Source organism: Somniosus microcephalus, chromosome 4 (genome assembly GCF_052327205.1).
Source record: "Somniosus microcephalus isolate GS21.2 chromosome 4, FLI_Smic_1.0, whole genome shotgun sequence".
Taxonomy (NCBI): Eukaryota; Metazoa; Chordata; class Chondrichthyes; order Squaliformes; family Somniosidae; genus Somniosus; species Somniosus microcephalus.
The window spans coordinates 298,866,620-298,889,050 of record NC_140990.1 but is presented as its reverse complement, the minus strand read 5'-3'; the positions used below and the strand labels follow the sequence as shown (position 1 = coordinate 298,889,050).

At 45.4% G+C, this 22,431-nt stretch overlaps 1 protein-coding gene across 1 annotated transcript in view; it reads right to left on the bottom strand.

The window, feature by feature from the left end:
• kynu (kynureninase) overlaps nucleotides 1-22,431 on the bottom strand; it is a 242,978-nt gene that overhangs the window by 43,909 nt on the left and 176,638 nt on the right. The window contains exons 8-9 of the mRNA XM_085986656.1: nucleotides 2,083-2,181; nucleotides 1,832-1,905 (exon numbers count right to left, since the gene is read on the bottom strand). Of these exons, the coding sequence (XP_085842782.1) occupies nucleotides 1,832-1,905; nucleotides 2,083-2,181 (173 nt within the window). The remainder of the gene's footprint in view (nucleotides 1-1,831; nucleotides 1,906-2,082; nucleotides 2,182-22,431) is intronic.

Below are 22,431 nucleotides of genomic sequence, written 5' to 3'. Positions count from 1 at the left end.
CTCAATAACTTCAAGGCTCAAAGTTAACTGGATAAAACAAGGCTTTTATTAGCAAAGAAAGATGCCTGTGTCTTCACCTAGCATTCTGCTGTTCTGCTGCAAGACAAGCCTGGGCTTGTCTTAAGTAGGGCCAGGTATGGGCGGAGCCGACACACCCAATGGGGAGAAAGGGGGCGGCGCACTATATACAATACAAGGTAAAAACACAGGAGCAGGCAATACAATATATGTAGTTAAATACAGAGTCTGATGAATGACATATTTCATCACACTTCTTACATTCAATTGATCAATCTAAGTGACACATGTGTTAGATTTCACCCCTTTTGCTGCCAATTATTTCTAACAGTAAGCTTTCTGAGAAATCTCGAGTTTCAAAGCATGGAGTTCTTGAGACTGTGTATCTCCATTTTATAACCCCTCTTTCCCCATCCATCAAGGTGTCTCACATAAATATGAGGCGATGTGACATCCTTATGCCTGACTAAATGCCATTTGTGGGACCATGCTTTTCTTTCACACAGGGCCCCACAGAGGACTAGAAGTGTGACATGTTTATTCACCTCCGAGACATATTTTCTGGGCTTAGTCTTCCAAATGCTATTTCAACACTAGCGAGGGATATCTTGTTTATCTACATATAAGCCTTTATGGCTGTTAGCTGAGAAACCATGTAAATTAGTTTGCTTCTCAACTACTTCCCAGTGTTCTGTTCAACTACTTTTCCATTTTCAGTGAGCCTCTTTTAAGCTAAAACTCCATTTTGAGAGCACATTTCATTCAGTTTACAGGGCATTTCCCCAATCGAATCTTGATGGCACCCTTCGGGTGACTTCATGAGGCACTTTTCCTACAATTCATTATCTCACCTGCATTATGCACTTGAATTTTATGCTGCTCTGGTGGCAACGAAGGAGGAGTTGCTAACATCTCAGAAGGATTAATTTTCACTTTCGGTTCAAGCAGTAAACTGGTGGTTGCAGATCGACTGCCCTTTATATACCTCGCTCAATTTTCCTTTCTATCGAAGTCATGTATAACTGGCAGCCGATCTGCATCTGACAGTTTTCCACCCATGTCAAAAGTGAAAATTAAATCTGGAGTACTATTATTCATTTTAATGGAAACTGTGACTTCAGGCTAGCCTGGAAGCCAATATAGAGCCACCTGACCCCAGGATACATACTACCAGACAAGTATATTGTATCAACCAGTACACAACACTTCTACACCAAATGATGTTCATTTGCTTCAGTCACTAAATTCAAACGGGTCAAAGACTACTAAACGTATACTTTGGTGTCATGGAAACAGAAAACAGGATTGCACTGTTAGTATTCATGTAACTTATGGCACTTTATGAAAAATTAAACAACTAAAGGAAGCTAGCAACTTTTAGCAAGCAATACACACTTAAAGGTTTTATTAAGTACCGAACAACTTGGGGTACCAAGAGAGCACTGTGGATCCAAAACATTACACTCTTATCCTGGAACATGGCTGAGATTCAAACACCAAAACAAAATATGAATGAGACACTATATTCAACTAGTTTTCATTATACTGTATATATTTTTAAATTATATGTGGAGGTGGGCCTCCTATTTCAAATATTCATTTGTTATAATGCAACTGTTGCAGTTTAACTTTCTCCCAACACTTTTAACTTAAGCTTATCACAGAAAGATTTTATAATGAGACATTCAAAATTGTAACCGTGGTATATCCTTTGCTCTGTACAAATTGATCATTAGCTTCTTTATCTTGTCCTCTATGCCCCTATTTATAAATGCTACTGCCCGAACTTTGTTTGGATTTCTGCATGACTTACGTTGGCTTTACTGTAAATCTGTGTTTTTCGTGGATATATGCCCCAGCTAAGGCTCCAGCACCAGAATTCAAATACTGTAACATATTTTAAAAAATGGTCATTTGTACAGTTTGATATTCCTTTCACAGATTTTCTCAATCTCTGTAGGAAACTGGAAAAACTTTCATCATGTTATTCACTTTAAAATGAATGGATTAAAAGAATCACCAACAATTGCAATCAATGGAGTGCAACAGAAGAATCAATTTTACCTTGTAATTACACCAGCAGGCGAAGTCGACATTCCAGTCATGCAGGCACAGTTCTATATTCCCAACAGCATGAGCAAGGTCAAAGCCAACAAAACACCCCTGTACAACACAAGTTGGGTGCCATTTTAGTTGGAAGTACACAAACAAAATGTGAATTAAAACAAACAGGAGGGATCAGACTGTTAAAAATGCTTATATTTTCTAACTTCACCCATCACCCCTGTGCTCGCTGACCTACATTGACCTACATAAGCAACGCCTCAATTTCAAAATTATCATCCTTGTTTTCAAATCCCTCCAAGGCCTCGCCCTTCTCTATCTCTGTAATCTCCTTCAGCCCCACAACGCCCCCCCCCCCCGCAAGATATCTGCACTCCTCTAATTCTGCCTTCTTGAGTATCCCTGATTATAATCGCTCAACCATTGGTGGCCATGCCTTCTGTTGCCTAGGCCCTAAGCTCTGGAATTCCCTGCTGTAGAGATTAGCCAATTTGTTGATATTAGCTTATCTCTAGTCTTTAAAATAATCAGAATCAACTGCAAACCAGTATGGTGGATATATTGTGTTTAATCAGAGTTTAAGATGGAATATAACATGCTAGTTATACAGCAAAAACATACGACCATGACAAGCAGCTGGTACTGGTCCCAATCGGATAGACGGCTGGCGTGCGTGAACAGTTCTCTGGCTTGCGGCCTCTCTTCTTCTCGTCTAGAACCTCCGAGTTGGTGAGCATTGGATCACTCTCGAAAGAGCGTTCGACCAGCCCAACTTCTGCTTGGCTTTCCCCTCCACCGTCTGTGTGGGCAAGCACTCGGTGTTACTTTTAGTCTCTTTTTAGAGGTGGGCCTGAGGCCAAATTATTGACAAGACCATTTAACCTATAGAGATTCCCCTAAAAACTCAGTATCCAATGGGGCGTCGAGTTCTTTGTCTCAATTTTTGGAAGAAAGCCCTCCCCTACAGGGGTCTCATTATCTCAGCCAATTTGTCTTGTTGTTTAATCTTTCTGAAGTTTCTTCCTTTGGAATCTGTGTCTTATCTCCCTGGTCCCTATCCTTCAATTGGTACTAGGCCTGGCCTTGTACCCTTTCAATCATGAGGCCCAAGCCAGAGCTGTCCCAGTTCAGCTGGTCATTATCTCACTTTCATCAAGCAAACTGCTCCACCCTGAGATGGATATCTTAACTCCCCTAAATTCCTTCCACTCTAAGGGCTGGATTTTCTCAGCCCCGAGGAGGCGGGTATGGAGGCGGGACTGCCGGGAAAGTTGCAGAATTTTGGGGGCGGGTGGCAAACCCGTCCCCAACCCGCCTCCGTGCCCTCTTGCCAGAAAGCGGGAAGCCGTCCTGCCCCGGGTCCCGTCTCCTTGGAGACGGGAAGGGATTAAAGCCTATTAACTGCCTGTTAACAGGTAGTTAACAGGCAGAAAATAGGATTATCCCCATTTTTCATGACGAAGTGCAGACTTCCCGACCTGGGGGAACCCCGCCGGGGTGTAGGAGGCGAGTAGGAGGTCTGCGGGGGTCAGAGGGGTCTGAAAGTGCGATGTAGATGTGAGTGATGGGTGCAAGTGTGGAGTGGTAAGTATGTGAGGTAAGTGTAAAGTGTTAGAAAATGTTAACTTACCTTTGTTTCTCCCTATAGCCTTCATCTGCTGTGGAGCCATAGTCCCCAACATCGCCATTGTAGAGATCACAGACTGGCTGTTGGATCCACCTCGCTACCTTTCCTCCTTTAAGATGCTCCTTAAAACCTACCTCTTTGGCCAAGCTTTTGGTCACCTGCCCTAATTTATCCTTGTGTGTCAAATTTTTTTGTCTGTTAATACTCCTGTGCAGCGCCTTGGGACGTTTTACTACGTTAAAGGCGCTATATAAATACAAGTTGTTGTTGTTACTGTTCTTAATTCTGTATATATTTTATAAAAAGTTGCTGCCATTAAAAAGCCTTTCTAAATTGCTTTTATTTAATATACTGTGTAGAAGTAAAATATTTAAATTAGCAAATGGAGAAGGCACTTAACAAAAAGTGCGGAGGTACATTTTTAAAATTTGTCCTCAGCCATGCCAAGAAAATGGGCAAGAGGCCTGCCCCCAGGTGTGTATGAATACTGTCCTTGGGATGGCTATTAGGATGTCCCAGATTAGCTTGTTTCTTTCAATGACAGTGTTTTGGAGCACAATCAGACCAAGTTAATGCAGTTGCCTCTTAATTATATAGGCCTAGAAATTGAGTTTGCGCTGCGCCAGGGCTTTAGTGCCGGAAGTTAGCGCCGGCGCTAAGTCCCTTTGCGCGCGCCAAAAATTCAGTAGCGCCGCGCCCAAACGGCTGCCGGCGCTACTGAAGGGTTTTAGCGCCTGAAAACTAGCACAACGCGCCGCATTGCGGCGCTATTCCGGCGCTGCGGCGCCCGCTGCGGTGCGGCAGGCTCGGGAAGTGCAGGCCTCCTCCTTCCGTTAAGGAGGAGCTGCCTGCACCCGGCCGCGGCCCGCGCAAATCTCGTCAAAAATGAGCCCGGCACCTCGGACAAGTGCCGGGCTTGCATCTGTTCCGGGGGGGGGGGGGGAGAAGTCCGGGGAGGGAGCTGCGGGCAGGCGGCCGGCGGGAAAGCGGCCGGCCGCCGCGCCTCCTTAAAGCGCCGGCGCAGACTCCGGCAACACTCGTTTGCCGGAGTCTTAGTTGCGGCTGCCACTGGCGAGGCGGCCGCAACTGAATTTCGGCTTGGGGCCGGGTTACCACGGCAACCGGGACGCTGCGCACACCGATGACGTCATCGGTGCCAGCGCAGCGCTACCGGTCTACCGCCGCGGAAGGGCCCCAGGCAATTTAGGAACCGGCGCCAATTGCAGCGCTTGGTCCTCTAGCGCCGCAAAATCGGTGCTAAGGGCACTGAATTTCTAGGCCATAGTTTTTAAAATGCTCTTCAGCTCTAGGGTCTTAGGATACCCCAGAGAATGGAGATGAATAACTATACTTTACTAAAACCTCATTGCAGGGGAAGGATAATCTATGGGGATGTACTTTCTTCTTTCACGTTTCAGCAGTATAACTGAGGAAAAATCTCCTTTTGGTAGAAATCTTCCTTCCTTGATGCTGCTCTGCATTCTACCCGCAAAGGGACCAGATAGTTAAGGTTGGGTGGCAGATCTCACACAAGGTTAGCTTATGTCAACCATGGATGTTGGAAATGAATGTTATTAATTCAGCAGGGGTTGGCATCTTTTCCATCCTGAAATGCCTATCCGAAAGCACTGAAAAAATATGAAGCACTACTCAGCTAGTATTTTCCTTTAATAACTTCATTTCAGAATAATACCCAGGAATAAAAGCCACACTGCTCTTTGCTGAGATAATTGAGGCACTCACTGACAGAGTCTGCAACTAATGTCAGCTGAAGGGATGAAAGTTTATTCACCTGGCCTGAAATATTGGGTCTTTATGACTAAAGAGTGCAGTGCAGCTTGTGCCTGTGAAGCTAGATGTTTTAACAATTAGGAGACTCTCATTAATTATATAGAAGTATAAAAGGTGGATGCGCTTAGTACTTAAACTACCATCCCATGAGTATGCTGGTTATTTATGGAGAATAAAATGACATCTAGTCAGTGAAGTTTAACTTTTAATGAATCAGCTCACAGTTCAAAGCTGCTCCAAGTTTGCCATTTGATTCTCCTGTCTTCTTTTTGGACTGAAGAGATAAATTAGTCGGGTTCTTTTCTCTCTTCAAGCAGAAGTATTGATAACACATCATAGGAGTTTGTTCTCTTCAAATTGGTCCCTTGGGAACGTGTGCTCAGCACACAAAAAATGGCCCGGAATTTGCGGCTGTAATGACAGCAAAACAGTCAGCATTCGCCGTCATTACTCTGTAAAACTGACAGCAACTTCTGGAGTTTGCACTTGCGCATTTAAACGTTGAAATCCGGAAGTTGCTGTCAGTGATAACTACTCCTCCACAGGGTGGGCTGTTGCAGCCCTAGCAGATGGAACCAATTAGAAATCACTTGAATTGATGTGAACTTCCATTTTTTACACTCTATTCTCGCTGTAGAAACGCTTGAAAAAGTTTAGCTTTGGTGAATGAGGTGTAACTGGGTTTTTAATGGCATGCTAAATCATAATTACAGCTGAACAACCTCTCTGGCCCCGAAAAACTAATTTTATATTTGTGGAATGTCACATTTCTCCATTCCATGATAAAAATTAAATAGTTTTTAAAAATAATAAAAAATGCATATTTTTTAAAGTATGTTTATGATATTTCATCTTCTATCCCATGTGTCTGTCCCAATCTTTATTTCGCTTTCCGTAAAATGACAAAAAGTGAATGATAAAACCTGCTTGTTACTCCCTGGTTTACTGTCCATGAGAATTCTTCAATGTGATTGGCTGCTTAGCCTGCTTGATGTCATCACTGTTGCTGGACGCTAGAGATTCCCTAGAGTAGGTGCCAGAATGAAATTAATGTTGGGAAAGGTGAAATCCACGCCACAAAGATCAATAGATCTTTGTGGGCAGCTTTCTTCGAGGTCAGGGCCGAGCACCGTGACTTCGCTGCTGATAGCAAAATTCGGGCCATTATGTCACCTAAAATAATGTTGACAGGGTCTGTTGTTCCCGCTGCTTATAAAGGCAGGGATCACACTTGACTTAGATTGCAACAACAAACTAGTTGATATTTCCCTAACCTTAGATGATTTAAACACTCAGCAGGGCCTGTGGGGAATGATGGATGGCATCATAGTGTGTGCAAAATGTTTCTATTTGATGAAGACCATCAAGGAAGGCAAGCTAACTTTCTTCCTCAGTCTCCACTGTAGGAGTATTCCAAAGCAGTACAACTCAGGAGAGGGGTCCCTTAAATAGAGTTAGAACATAAATTGACAGGCCAGCTCTGAAAAGGATATTTTCCTGTACAGTTGGTAGGGCGAATGAACAATGTTCAGCGAAATGATAATTTGCCTGGCCCTGGCTTGCAAGATGGTAACAATGTAAAATGCACTTGACCATCTAATTGGAACTTCTTTGGTTACTGGATTAGCTGAAGCAATGGTGTTCAAACCTTCTTATGAGGGCACCTTCATAATTTGATACACTTGCCGTACCACAGGCAAAATGATGCTCAGGATACAAGAACAAACAGACAAAATTTTCTCAGAACAGCTTTGCTGAGCACACTTGCAGGTACTGCAACCATCAGTAAGATTGTTATGTGGACAAGCTCCCAGTTGGCTAAATCATCATGCGCATACGTAAAAAAAAAAGTTTTCTCACCTTTTGGGGCAGCCTATAACAAATTGTGCCTTTACTTTGCTATTCTGCATAGTACAAATCTGTGCCCTACATAACAGGAGGGAGGGTGGCTGATCACAATCTCCAGCAGACATTGCAAAAGTGAGCTCAGGCAGTGATGACCATGAAGTCAGGACATGATGCCTGCCCTGGTTAAGCAGTCAATGAGAGTTTGCGCATCCCACCACTGTACCCTTTGCCTTTTCACTTCAAGCTGATGCCCTACTGCTCACTGCCTCCCATTGCAGGTAGTAGTGAGTCCGTCCAACAGTTTCAATTCATGTTGAAAATGTTGGTTGGTGACCCTGGCACTGATGACCCCTTGGATCCCTGAAAATCCCTTGCAGTCCACCAATGTGAAAATCATAGCAAACACACTGGACCAGCAATTCGACCCTGTACAGTTATCATTAAATAACACCACCTAGAATTTTCACAGGGGTTCTCCCAACCCCTCCACTGTAACTTTGCTGGAAACCCCAGAGAAATGGCCAAGTTGGCTGTTTACGTTGATCTTATGGTGGGCCAGAGTGAGAATTTGTAGAAATTTTTACCCTCAGAGTTCTGCGAGTTACAACACTATGAAATTGGTGCTCTAATTGTGAACAATGGGATGGCAGGCAAAACAATGAGACAAAAATCTCTTCTGCCAGCTGTAATTGGGAAGAGACTTCAGGGAGGAATTACAGATGAATTCTAAGCAATCCTTGCTTGGGAAGCTAAAATAAATATAGTCAATCCACATTGAGAGCCTGTATCTCGACACAATGTGCCAAGTCCAAGGTTTGTAGTGTAGCGGTTTCTATGAAAGAAATTTGAAATTGCATATTTGCATAAGCTCAAATGGGGGAGTATTAACTTAAGGGACAGGAGATTATGATGACTGCTGAACCGAGGCACGACAGAAAGAAAGACATGCATTTCTTTAGTACATTCATCAGGTCTATCATAAATTGTCACCATGTACTTCACACACATTGAATTAATGTCAAGAGCACAGGCTGTTATGCAAGCAAATGTAAAACCATTTTCCATACAGTATGTTCCCATGAGATGAATGGCAAGTTAATCCGTTTTTTTTGTTAGTACTGGCTGATGCACACTGCAAGAACTCCCTGATCTTCTTTGAATAGTGCCATGGAATCTTTAATGTCTCCTTAAACATCAGAACATGCAGCTACAACCTCGATTATTTTATTTTATCTGAAGCACAGCACCTACGACAAGGCAGCACTTCCTCAGTACTAGACTGGACTGAACTTAGGTTATGAGCTCAAATTCCTGGCTTAAACACATCATAGAATCATAGAATGGTTACAGCACAGAACGAGGCCATTCGGCTCGTCGAGCACATACCGGCTCTCTGCAAGAGCACTTCAGCGAGTCCCACTCCCCCGCACTTTCCCCATAGCACTGAAAATTGGTACTAATCGAATTCTTTTTTGAAAGCCATGATGGAATCTGCCTCCACCACCTACTCAGGCAGTGCATTCCAGATCATAACCACTCACTGTGTAAAAAAAGTTTTCCTCATGTCGCCTTTGGTTCTTCTGCCAATCACCATAAATCTGTGTCTTCTGGTTCTTGACCCTACTGCCAATGGGAACAGTTTCTCGCTATCTACTCTGTCTAGTCCCCTCATGATTTTGAAAACCTCTATCAAATCTTCTCTCAACCTTCTCTGCTCTAAGGAGAACAACCCCAGCTTCTCTAGTCTATCCACATAATTGAAGTCCCTCATCTCTGGAACAATTCTTGTAAATCTTTTCTGCACCCTCTCGAAGGCCTTCACATCCTTCCTAAAGTGTGGTGCCCAGAATTGGACACAATACTTCAGTTGAGGCCGAACCAGTGTTTTATAAAGGTTCATCATAACTTCCTTGCTTTTGTACTCTATGGGGTCGATTTTCCTGGAGCAGTCAGGCGGGGTTTCAGGCGTGTGGGGGGGAAAATCCTGAATTTGGGGGTCCCGACACCATCACGCCCAAAACCCCGCCCCACGCAAGTTTCAGGGGCGGCGGATACCTGCCCCGCACTGGGACCTGCCGAAACCAGGCGGGAAGGGATTAGTGCCAATTAAATGCCTGTTAACAGGCAGTTTTTAGCCTAATCCCTATTTTGAGGGGTTTCGTGTGGGATTCCCAACGGCTCCAAACCACGCCAGGTTAGAGCAGGCGGGCCGTCGGGTTGAAGGAGTTGGAGGGGTCGCGATGTCGGTGTTCAGGTGAGTGATGGGTGCATGAGTGCAAAGGTAAGTGTGTTTGGTGTGTCTAAAGTGTGTAAAGAACTTTTACTTACCTGTACTTACCTTAACAGCCTTTCTTCCTGTAGCCGTCGGGAGCCCATCACTCAGCCGGCACTTAAAGCTGAACAGCTGCGATCTGTGAAAAGTGACAGCCTTCAGCTTTGAGTGCTGCTGAGAATTCTAACTGAGTCTGTGCAGAAGGACTCAGGTTAGAACTCCGACTGACAGTGTTTCACAGCTTCAAACAGCTGTGAAACACTGATATTTCATTGCAGTCTGTGATGTCACCTGTTGCCGGTGGCCCTTAATTGGCCTGCTGAGCCCGCTGGGTGGGCTCAACAAGGTCAATCAAGGGAAAATCGCACGGACTGGCCGGACGTCGAAGTAGGCGGGTCTAAAACCCGAAAGTTGTAGTCCCGCCTTCTTCCTGACAGCTTCAGGAAAATCGACCCCTATGCCTCTATTTATGAAGCCTAGGATCCCGTATGCTTTTTCACCCGCTTTCTCAACCTGCCCTGCCACCTTCAACCATTTGTGCACATATACCCCCAGGTCGCTCTGTTCGTGCACTCCCTTTAGGATTGTACCCTTTAGGATATGTTGCCTCTCCTCGTTCTTCCGACCAAAATGTATCACTTCGCACTTTTCTGCATTAAATTTAATCTGCCACGTGTCTGCCCATTCCACGAGCCTGTCTATGTCCTCTTGAAGTCTATCACTACCTTCCTCACTGTTCACTATAATTCCAAGTTTTGTGTCACTTGCAATTTTTTAAATTGTGTCCTGTACACCCAAGTCCAAATCATTAATATATATCAGGAAAAGCAATGGTCCTAGTACCAACCCCTGGGGAACATCACTCCTCAGATACCTTCCTCCAGTCCAAAAAACAACTGTTCACCACGACTCTCTGTTTCCTGTCACTTAGCCAGTTTTGTATCCATGCTGCCACTGTTCCTTTTATTCCATGGGCTTCAACTTTGCTGGCAAACCTATTACAGAAAACTTTCTGGTATCCGGCACTGACGGGACCGAGCTGGTGCCGGTCAATCAACACTGCCGGAGAAACCAGCGCTAATGTTAAAACATACGGAGCTTCTGAGCTCCGTATCTAGCAACAAACCCTGTTGCTTAGCAACAGCTTCAAAACAGTCGGCGCAGCTTGCAAGCATCTCTGTAGCTAAGCAACAGCTTCAGCTAGATGCTTGCAGAGCCAGGAATGGAGAAAAAAAGCAACGAAAAGTAAAAAAAGTTATCTGAACCGACTCCTGAATTTTGCCGGTGGATAGAGCATTCCGGAGATTTAACCTCCATTTAAACGAAAGTTTCCTGTATGTGGCAATTTATCAAATGCCTTTTGGAAGTCCATGTATACCACATCAGCTGCATTGCCCTCATCAACCCTCTTTGTTACCTCATCAAAAAACTCAATCAAGTTAGTTAAACACGATTTTCCTTTAACAAATCCGTGCTGGCTTTCCTTAATCAATCCACACTTGTCCCAGTGACTGTTAATTTTGTCCCTGATTATCGTTTCTGAAACCTTCCCTGCCACCGAGGTTATACTGACTGGCCTGTAGTTGCTTGCTTTATCTTTACACCCTTTTTTGAACAAGGGCGTAACATTTGTAATTCTCCAAGCCTCTGGTACCACCCCCATATCTAAGGAGGATTGGAAGATTATGGCCAGTACCTCCGCAATTTCCACCTTTACTTCCCTCAGCATCCTAGGATGCATCCCATCTGGTCCTGGTGACTTATCTACTTTAAGTACAGCCAGAGCTTTCTAGCAGAAAGGTCCACGAGCAGACAGAAGTACACATCTGCTGTGCTTCCACTGACAGAAAGGGGCATTGGAAAATCTAGGCCCTCATTTTTCTCGTGTTTATCCACTTTTTCGGTTTATCGCCTTCCACATAGGATAGTGGTAGGATTGAAGTGACCTATCCTTGCAAAACCTAATGGTATTGTGATCAACTGAGAAACATTTATGAACTCTGCATGTTCATTTATGACTGAGAATGAGCTATTACATTATTTGCAATGCTTAAAAACCTTTATCGCAGTTGAGGTAGCAATAGTTTCTGTTAGCAACATAGGAACAGGCCATTCATCCCTGTAAGCCTGTTCCGCCATTCAATTAGATCATGGCTGTTCTGTATCTCAACTCCATTTACCCATTTTGCCCATATCCCTTGATATCCTTTTTCTTTTTTTTAATCTGTTCTCGGGATGTGGCCATCACTGGCAAGGCCAAATTTATTGCTCTTCCAAAGTAGCCCTGAGAAAACAGTGGTGGGTCTTCTACAGAAATTGTTTTTATAACTAAGAAAGAACCACATAGTGTGGAGCTGGAGACCAGGTAGGGTGGCATGTTCCCTTCCCTAAAGGACATTAGAGAACCTATTGTTTTTTTTTACAAGAATCTAACAACTTTCAAGTTCAGTTTCACAACTTGACGTGGTGGGATTTGTACTCACAAACTCTGGGTTGCTCATCCTGTATCATAACCAGTATGAAGCTCATCCCTCTACTCAAAAAAGTGTTAGAAATCTGAGGACAGGACAACAGGTCTCTGCCTATCTGTTCTTATTCTTTCCTTTTCCCTGTGAAGAGTAGGCTAAGCAGAATTAGAAACTTGATGTTCCAACTCAGGGAGAAAGCCTACACTATGTACTTCTTAGAAGTTGAGGCGAAGAGCATAAATGCTTTTAAAGGGAAACTAGATAAGTACATGAGAGAGAAAAGAATAGAAGGATATGCAGATAGGGTTAGATGAAGTAGGGTGGGAGGATGCTCATGTGGAACATAAGCATCAACATGGACCAGTTGGGTCAAATGGTCCATTTCTGTGCTGTAAATTCTATGTAATATAATTCTTGCAAGATTATCCAATAAATGAAGTGAAGAATGCTGGGGTCAGGAAACTCACTGCTGGAGCAAACTAACATGCCACTGCAGTGTCTGTTTTTATTAAAAAGCATAGGTGATGCTATGGCTTTGTTGGGTGAAAATTAGTTGGCATGCAGTTTCAGGCGCAAAGGCAGCCCCAACGTGTGCCTGAAATAACAGGCACAAGGCTGGCCCGCAATTAGGCCTGGGGCGTGATGTAAATAATCTGGGCGAGTAACAGGCCTCACCAGCAGTGGCCATAGCGCAAGGTGGGGTGGGGGGAGGTGGTGTGAGGACAGCGGGAGGGGGCTTGATTGGGGTAGGCATCGACTGTGAGGAATATTTTGGAGCTGGGGGCTTGCTGGAACCGAGGATGACTTGCTTCCACACTAACAATGGGTTCTCAGGTGACTGATGAGTCCAATGCAGAACCTACAGTCTCTGTCACAGGTGGGGCAGATGGTGGTTGAAGGGACGGGTGGGCGGGGTGCTTGGGTTGACGTGCGCTCCTTCCGCTGTTTGCGCTTGGCTTCTGCTTGCTCCCAGCGAAGAGACTCGAGGTGTTCAGCGCCTTCCCGGATGCTTCTCTTCCACTTTGTGCGGTCTTGGGCCAGGGATTCCCAGGTGTCAGTGGGGATGTTGCACTTTTTCAAGGAGACTTTGAGAGTGTCCTTGAAGCATTTCCTCTGCCCACCTGGGGCTCTCTTGTCGTGTCGGAGCTCTGAGTAGAGCGTATGTTTTGGGAGTCTCGTACCGGGCATGCGGACGATGTGGCCCATCCATCAGAGCTGATTGAGCAAGGTCAGAGCTTCGATGCTGGGGATGTTGGCCTGAGTGAGAACACTGACGTTGGTGCACCTATCTTGCCAATGGATTTGCAGGACCTTGTGGAGGCAGCATTGGTGGTACCTCTCCAGTTCTTTGCGGTGCCTGCTGTACATGGTCCATGTCTCTGAAGCATACAGGAGGGCGGGTATCACTACTGCTCTGTAGACCATGAGCTTAGTGCCAGGTTTGAGGTCCTGGTCTTCAAACACGCTCTTCCTAAGGTGACCGAAGGCTGCACTGGCACACTGAAGGTGGTGTTGGACTTCGTCATCGACGTCTGCCCTTGTTGACAGTAGGCTCCCGGGGTATGGAAAGTGGTCCACGTTGTCCAAGGCCTCGTCGTGGATTTTGATAATCGGGGGGCAGTACTGTGTGGCGGAGGCAGGTTGGTAGAGGACCTTTGTCTTACGGATGTTTAGTGTAAGGCCCATGCTCTCATACGCTTTGGTGAAGGTGTTGACGATGGTTTGGAGTTCGACCTCCGAGTGTGCGCAGATGCAAGCGTCATCTGCATACTGTAATTCGATGACAGAGGATGGGACGACCTTGGATCTGGACTGGAGGCGACAGAGGTTGAACAGTCGACTGTTTGTTCAGTAGATTAGCTCCACTCCAGCGGGGAGCTTACTGAGGGCGTGATGGAGCATTGCAGCAATGAAGATTGAGAAGAGCGTTGGTGCGATGACACAGCATTGCTTGACCCCGGTCCATACATGAATTGGGTCTATGGTGGATCCGTTGGTCAGGATAATGGCTTGCATGTCGTCGTGAAGCAGGCGGAGGATGGTGACAAACTTTTGAGGGCAGCTGAATTTGAGGAGGACACTCCATAATCCCTCATGGTTTACAGTGTCGAAGGCCTTTGTGAGGTCAAAGAAGGCCATGTACAGCGGTTGGTGCTGTTCCCTGCATTTCTCTTATAATCGACGCGCGGTGAAGATCATGTCCATTGTGTCCCTTAGTGGGCGGAATCCGTATTGCGACTCTGGTAGGAGCTCTTCAGCCACTGGGAGAAGGCGACTGAGGAGAATTCTTGTGATGACTTTCCCTGTGGCAGACAGCAGGGAAACTCCTCTGTAATTACCGCAATCAGACTTGTCACCTTTCATGAAGATGGTCACGATTACGGCGTCTCTGAGATCCCCTGGCATGCTCTCCTCCTTCCAAATAAGAGAAATGAGTCCATGTATTCGCGCCAATATTGCTTCTCCGCCATGTTTTAGCACCTCGGCGGGGATTCCATCTGCTCCTGAGGCCTTGTTGTTCTTCAGTTGTCGGATGGCCTTTTCAACCTCATGCCGAACTGGGATTGTGCTGAGGTGGTGGCGGGTAGCATGCTGCGGGATGGAGTTGAAGACACTCGCTTCGAAGACAGAGTCTCAGTTAAGGAGATCTTCGAAGTGCTCCTTCCAGCGGGCACTGACTGCCTCTCTGTCCTTGATGAGTACCTCTCTGTTCTTGGCCTGCAGTGGATCAGGACAACTTGCATGGATCCTTTAGTGCAGTCAAGACCACCTACGGCCCAAGCACCCAAGGGTTCAGCACTAACCAATTGGCAGAGAGACAAACTCCTCTGGTGCATGGGGATAATGTTGAAACCAGGCCTGGTACAGAGCACATCACGCTACCACTGGAGGCAAAGTTGTGGCAATGTCATGCTTTTATTCAATGAATATTTGTAGAAGATTGAACAAGTTAAAAAAAAATCAGCCTCATAAAACACATTGCTAAAATTCAGAAAAAAAGAGAAACAGAGCTGACAACAGGAAACTCTTTCCAAGAATCAGGCAATGATTCATTTACTTTGTAGTCAGTAAAACATGTATAGTGTCTGTGGGGTATCCAATAAAGGTTCTAAAAATGTAATCAATTCTTTTCAACTTGAAGGTAATCAAATTCACTTTGATCTGTTCTGAGAACACATTTCTAATTAATATTTTTCTGCAGTTTGATTTTTTTTCTTTTGTTCCACTCTCTATGTAACAGACTTTAATTTACTTTCAGATTTGACCTTTTTGAATTCCTATTCAAGAAAAACGTATGTTCAGCAACCAATAGAACAAAAACAAGTGGCTTCAAATGAAGAAAAAACCTTTATGCTGTGAAAGTGGTCCTCTGATGGAATATAGTACAGTGCGATGCATTAGATTTTACAGTTTACACCTGTTAATTCAAGGTTTTTTGTGCAAAACAAGAATTATACAGTCAGTGAGGAATTTAAATTAAACTGCACAAGGAGGCTTGTTTTGCACGATTTTAATCACTCTATTTCAAAGCATTTCTTTTGAATTGGTATTAAATATATTTCAAAATATCTGAAGGGCATAGCTGTTAATATATTTTATAAATTAGTGGTATTCCAAATAAACTAATCAAGAATTTAAAGCTTTTGTTGACTGTGGAATGCTTCTGAAACATTGTACATATCCTAATGGCCTCTAGGTGGCAGGAATAACTCATTTTAACTCCTCAAAGTTGGTAATAATTTTTTTGCTAGCATATTTTAATGCTCTACAGGAGGAAGAAACTTCCCTTTATATATGTATCACTTCCTCAAAATCTGTCAATTGAAAATATAAAAACTGAGATTGATAGATTTTTGTTAGGTAAGGGTATTAAGGGATGTGGAACTAAGGGAGGTAAATACAGATCAGCCATGATCTAACTGAATGGCGGAACCAACCCGAGGGGCTGAATGGCCCAGTCCTGTTCCGATGTTCTTCGTGTCCATGGGACAATCCAAAGCACTTTACAACTAAGTGCAGTCACTGTTACGTAGGCAAACTATTACGTCGCCATAGAGGGAGTGCAACGAAGGTTCACCAGACTGGTTCCTGGGATGGGAGGATTGTCCTATGAGGAGAGATTGTGTAGACTATATTCTCTAGAGTTTAGAAGAATGAGAGGTGATCTTATTGAAACATACAAAATTATTACAGGGCTTGACAGGGTAGATGCAGGGAGGATGTTTCCCCTGGCTGGGGAGTCTAGAACCCGGGGTCACAGTCTCAGAATAAGGGGTCGGCCATTTACGACTGAGGTGAGAAGAAATGTCTTCACTCAGAGGGTGGTGAATCTTTGGAATTCTCTACCCCAGAGGGCTGTGGAAGCTCAGTTATTGAGTATATTCAGGACAGAGATCGACAGATTTTTGAATATTAAGGGAATCAAGGGATATGGGGATGGTGCAGGAAAGTGGAGATGAGATAGAAGATCAGCCATGATCTTATTGAATGGCAGAGCAGGCTCCAAGGGCCAAATGGCCTAATCCTGATTCTATTTCTTATGTTCTTAAAGGTAAGGTGCCATAAACAATAGATGAATGACTGACCAGATGATCTGTTATGCAACTTAAAGAGCACCTCTCTCTTTCAGATGAGCAGTCTAAGGCACAGTGAACTGGGGGAAGAAAGAGGAAACAAACAGGCAGAGTTAGGTCAGATGGCTAAAAACTTGGTCAAAAAGGTGGGTTTTGAGAATGTTTTTAAAGCTGGAGAGAGAAATAGAGGTGAGAGATCGAGGGAGGGAATTCCAGAGAGTAGGGCTGAGGCAGCTGAAGGTTCAGACACCAATTACGAGATGGAGGGAAGGAGAATGCAGAAAAGGCAATTTCGGAAAACAATGGATGCGGGAAGTGAGATAAGGCTGGAGATAGGTTAGGGCAAAGATATAGAGAGATCTGACGGTAAGAATTTTAAATTCAATGCAGTGGAGGGCAGGGAGCTACTGTAGGTCAGCAAGAGCAAGGATGAAAGGCAAGTGGGAATTAGTGCAGGAGAGACTGTAACCATGATAATCTATCCCTCCTCTTCCTTTTTGAATTGTCTGCAGCCTTTGAAATGGTTGACTACACCATCCTCCTCCAACACCTCTCCTTCGTCATCCAGCTGAGTGGGACTGCCCTCACTTGGTTGCATTATTATCTATCCAGTCATACCGAGAATCACCTGCAATGGCTTCTCTTCCTGCTCCCACACCATTACCTCAGGAGTCCCTCAAGGACCTATCTTTGGAATCCTCCTATTTTTCATTTACATGCCCCTCGGTGACATAATCTGAAAACACAATGTCAGATTCATGTACGCTGATGACACCCAGCTCTACCTCATCATCACCGCTCTTGACCCCTCCAGTGCCTCTGATCTGTCACGCTGCTTGTCCGACATACATTACTGGATGAGCAGAAATTTCCTCCAACTAAATATTGGGAAGACCGAAGCCACTGTCTTTAGTTCCTGCCACAAACTCTGTTCCCTAGCCTCCGGACTCCATACCTTTCCCTAGTCACTGTCAGAGGTTGAAGCAGACTGTTCGCAACCTTGGTGTTCTATTTATCTATGAGATGAGCTTCTGACCACATATCTGCTCCCTCACCAAGTCCACCCACTTCCACCTCCGTAACATCGCCCACTCAGCTCCAGAACTCATTACAGCCTTGGTCCAAACATGGACAAAAGATCTAAATTCCAGAGGTGAAGTGAAAGTGACTGCCCTTGACATCAAGGCAGCATTTGACCGAATAAAATCAAAGTCAATGGGAATCAGCGGGAAAACTCTCCACTGGCTGGTGTCATACCTAGCAGGAAGGAAGATGGTTGTGGTTGTTGGAGGTCAATCATCTCAGCCCCAGGATATTGCTGCAGAAGTTCCTCAGGGCAGTGTCCTAGGCTCAACCATCTTTAGCTGCTTCATCAATGACCTTCCCTTCATCATAAGGTCAGAAGTGGGGATGTTCGCTGATGATTGCACAGTGTTCAGTTTCATACGCAACTCCTCAGAAAATGAAGCAGTGCATCCCCGCATGCAGCAAGACTTGGACGACATTCAGGCTGGGGCTGATAAGTGGCAGGTAACATTCACGCCACACAAGTGCCAGGCAATGACTATCTCCAACAAGTGAGAGTCTGACCACCTCCCCATGACATTCAACTGCATTACCATCAACGAATCCCCCACCATCAACATCCTGGGGTGTCAGCATTGACCAGAAACTTAACTGGACCAGCCACATAAATACTGTGGCAACAAGAGCAGGTCAGAGGCTGGATATTCTGTGGTGAGTGTCTCACCTTCTGACTCTCCAAAGCCTTTCCATGATCTACAAGGCACAAGTCAGGAGTGTAATGTAATGCTCTCTACTTGCCTGGATGAGTGCAGCTCCAATAACACTCAAGAAGCTCAACACCATCCAAGACAAAGCAGCCCGCTTGATTGGCACTATATCCACCACCTTCAACATTCACTCCCTCCATCACCGGCGTACCGTGGCTGCAGTGTGTACCATCTACAAGATGCACTGCAGCAACTCGCCAAGGCTTCTCCCAAACCCAGGACCTCTACCAGCTAGAAGGACAAGGGCAGCAGGCAAATGGGAACACAATCACCTGCAAGTTCCCCTCCAAGTTACACACCATCCTGATTTGTAAACATATCGCTGTTCCTTCATCGTTGCTGGGTCAAAATCCTGGAACTCCCCCATTTAACAGCACTGTGGGAGTCCACACGGACTGCAGTGGTTCAAGAAGGCAGCTGACGACCACCTTCTCAAGGGCAATTACGGATGGGCAATAAACGCTGGCCTTGCCCACAACGCCAACATCCTGGAACGAGTAAAAAAAAAATCTCCGCCCCTGCCTCCATTCACCTGCTGCTGAAACCCTCAACCATGCCTTTGTTACGTTTAGACTTGACTATTCCAATGCTTTACAGGCAGGCCTCCCATCTTCCGCAATCCATAAACTTGAACTCATACAAAGCCCTGCTGCCCATATCCTAACTCACAACAAGTCCCATTCACCAGTCACACCTGTGCTCATTGACATACATTGGCTTCTGGTCTGGCAATGCCCCAATTTTAAAATTCTCCACCTGGTTTTCAAATCCCTCCATGGCCTCATCCTTCCTTAGCTCTGTAACCTCCTCCAGCACTCCAACCCTCCGAAATTTCTGCGCTCCTCCAACTCTGTCCTCTTGCGCATCCTGATTGTAATCGCTCCCCATTTGCCAGCCATACCTTCAGCTGCCTGGGCCCTAAGGTCCTGTCCTAATATCTCCTTATGTGGCTCGGTGTCAAACTTTGTTTGATAACGCTCCTGGGAAGTGCCTTGAGACGTTTTGCTACGTTGAAGACGCTATATAAATGTAAGTTGTTGTTATAATAAAGGTCAGTAGGTCAGGATAGCCTGATCAAAGAACAACAAGGAATATCTAGGCAATTTATCATAAGAAGAATGCCAACCAAACCAATGTAAGTTTCAATGTTAGATTGACTAAAGCAAGTAGTAGTCAGCCCATTAACCCAGGGCAAGGCAGCATAGTTTATTATTTTTCTTATCCACGGTAAGGGCTTTGAAGTTAAGGGAAATAAATAAGTTTTCATTATAAATGTTACTTTGTACATTCACTTGTTTTCTGCAAAATAAAGCAGCTCCACGATTTGTATCTGACCTTGTCTCACTGAAGTGTTTTCAATCTGTCTACTGAAAGATTGGAGAAGTGGACACGAGGGCACATTTGAAATAAACAATATCCAGTTCACATCACAAGGTTATCCTATTGTTGCTGCATGTCTCATCAGGTTATGTTATCACACGAATACATATTGGACAATACGGGCACATTGCTAAACTTCAAATGCATGGACTGCCTAACCGGCACTGTTGAACCTGAGAGTGCAGAAGGCAGACCTGAAATCTGTAACACTGAGTTTTGTAAAGTTGGAGTTTAAGGAGGGTAGGGGACAGGAGACCAGCAAGGAGAACATGGGAGAAACTCTGTGGGCAAGGGTTTCAACAGCAGTGGAACGGAGGCCAGTGATGCTGCCAAGGTGAAAGTACAAGTAAGTTGTCTTGGTGACAAGTGGCATGTGAGATTTGGGGGATGATTTTCAACGTTAACTCTGTTTCTCTCTCCACAGATGCTGCCTGGCCTGCTGAGTGCTTCCAGCATTTCCTGTTGTTAGTTCAGATTTCCAGCATCCGCAGTATTTTGCTATTGTACTTAAGATTTCAAATTGGGCAGCTCTGCTGGTTAGAGGACCCTGATTGCAGTTTTCAGGTACAAAGTCCCAGATCATGCATCGTGCTATTTGTACTGTAGTGTATGTACTTTGCAGAAGGAACTATATTCTGCAGCCCCTGTATACTGCAGTACCAGTAGTGACCACCCCTGTATATAAGCCTGTGGAGTAACTTTGCATAGTTAGTTCCCGTTTGTCTCCACTCAGTAAAGACCTCTTCTAACCAACTCCTGCAGTCCGTGTCTCAATTACACACGGACATAATACTGGCGACGAGCAGATCCGAACTTACCTACAGTCTGCACCACCTCATGGGGATCCATCCCTGAAGCGAAGTTGCCAGAGGTCGAGGCCAGAAGGAAGAAAGAAAAAAAAACAAACAGAAGAAACGGGCGTCGACCGTGGGCAACCGCCTCTGATTCATCGGAGTTGAAGATTTGCAGGAGAGGCTGTCGAGCGAGGGGCTTGGTTATCCTGTCGCTGGTGTTACAGCTAATCGGGCTGGTGGCAGGTAGTACACTGATCCTTCCTGGGCTGTGGCGGGCTAGAGCTCGATCGGATGGCTTTTCAACGGGGCCGAGCAGCGTTGTCGGGAAGAGGAGAGAGAGAGAGAGGGTGGAGCACACAGGGCGCGGCCGGTACTACGAAGCTGGGCAGCGTACAGACCCGAGAAGAGGGAGGAAAGTGTCCCGTAGGGTTGCTCCGACGACGGGGAAAAAGAAATTAGAAGCGCAGAAAGCCGCGAGAAGCTGCAGTTTGCCACGGGAACCGCGGAGAGCGGCGTTAGCAGCAGCGCGGGGGGGAAGTGCGCGAAGACCATAGGGCATCGCCATCAAGGCATAAAACGCCAGCAACAGCGCTAGCAGCGGCGGAGAAGACGGAAAGCGCAGGAGGCGCCATTTTGTTAAATAGGGGAAGAAGGCAAAGCGCGGGAGGCGCCATCTTAGATTTCCAAGATGCCGAAGACTGGCAATATCACTGCCTTCGATAATGCAATAGAAGACTGGACCACGTATGTGGAAAGAGTCGAAGTATATTGCGAGGCAAACGAAGTAGCCGATGAGAAAAAGGCATCGGTACTACGAAACTTAATGGGCGCAAGAACGTACGGCCTATTGCGGAACCTGATTACTCCAGCCAAACCGATGGCGAAGAGTTTTAACGAAATTGTTGATATCCTACAGGAACACCTAAATCCTACACCGCTGCTGATAGCAGAAAGATTTAAATTCCACAGGAGAAATCAGCATAAAGATGAGAGCAATGCTGATTACCTTACGGAACTACGCAAGCTATCAAAGCACTGCCAGTTCGGAGCAGGACTGACAGATACTCTACGGGACAAATTTGTCTGTGGACTCCTGAGTGAAGGAACCCAGAAGAGGTTACTCTCAGAGAAAGAGCTGACACTAGATAAGGCTTTCAGCATGGCAGTATCGTACGAAGCAGCAGCAAGGGGAGTTGCGGAAATACAGCAAAAGCCACAGGAATACGGCACCCACGAAATGACACGGGGATTTGAAAAATGTTATCGCTGCAGCAGAACAACCCATGACCAGAAGGACTGCTGGTCCAAGGACAAAATATGCAGGCAATGCGGAAAGATGGGACACATTGCACGAGTTTGCAGGTCTGGGAAGAAGACTAACGACAACAAAAAGGCTACTAAGGAACAGTACAGGAAAGTACAAAAGATGACGGACAGTAGTTCCGAAGACCAGAAGAGCGATAGTGAATCCGGGAACAAGATACTAAGCTGTCTCAAACTTCACAACGTAATCGCAAAAGAGGATCACCGAACCATTTGGGTCACCCTCACGATAGCAGGGTCCCAAGTCAAAATGGAATTGGATACAGGATCAGCCCTGGCCATCATGAATCGACGAGACTACGAGCGGCTATTCTCACACATACCCTTGAAAGAGACGTCCATTGTCTTGAAATGTATACGGGGCAAAAAGTATACCCCAGAGGGAAAATAAGGGTGCCTGTCGAATACAACGGCAAGGAAATACAGAAATTGTATCTGTACATACTGCCAAATGGTGGACCACCGTTATTGGGATGTGA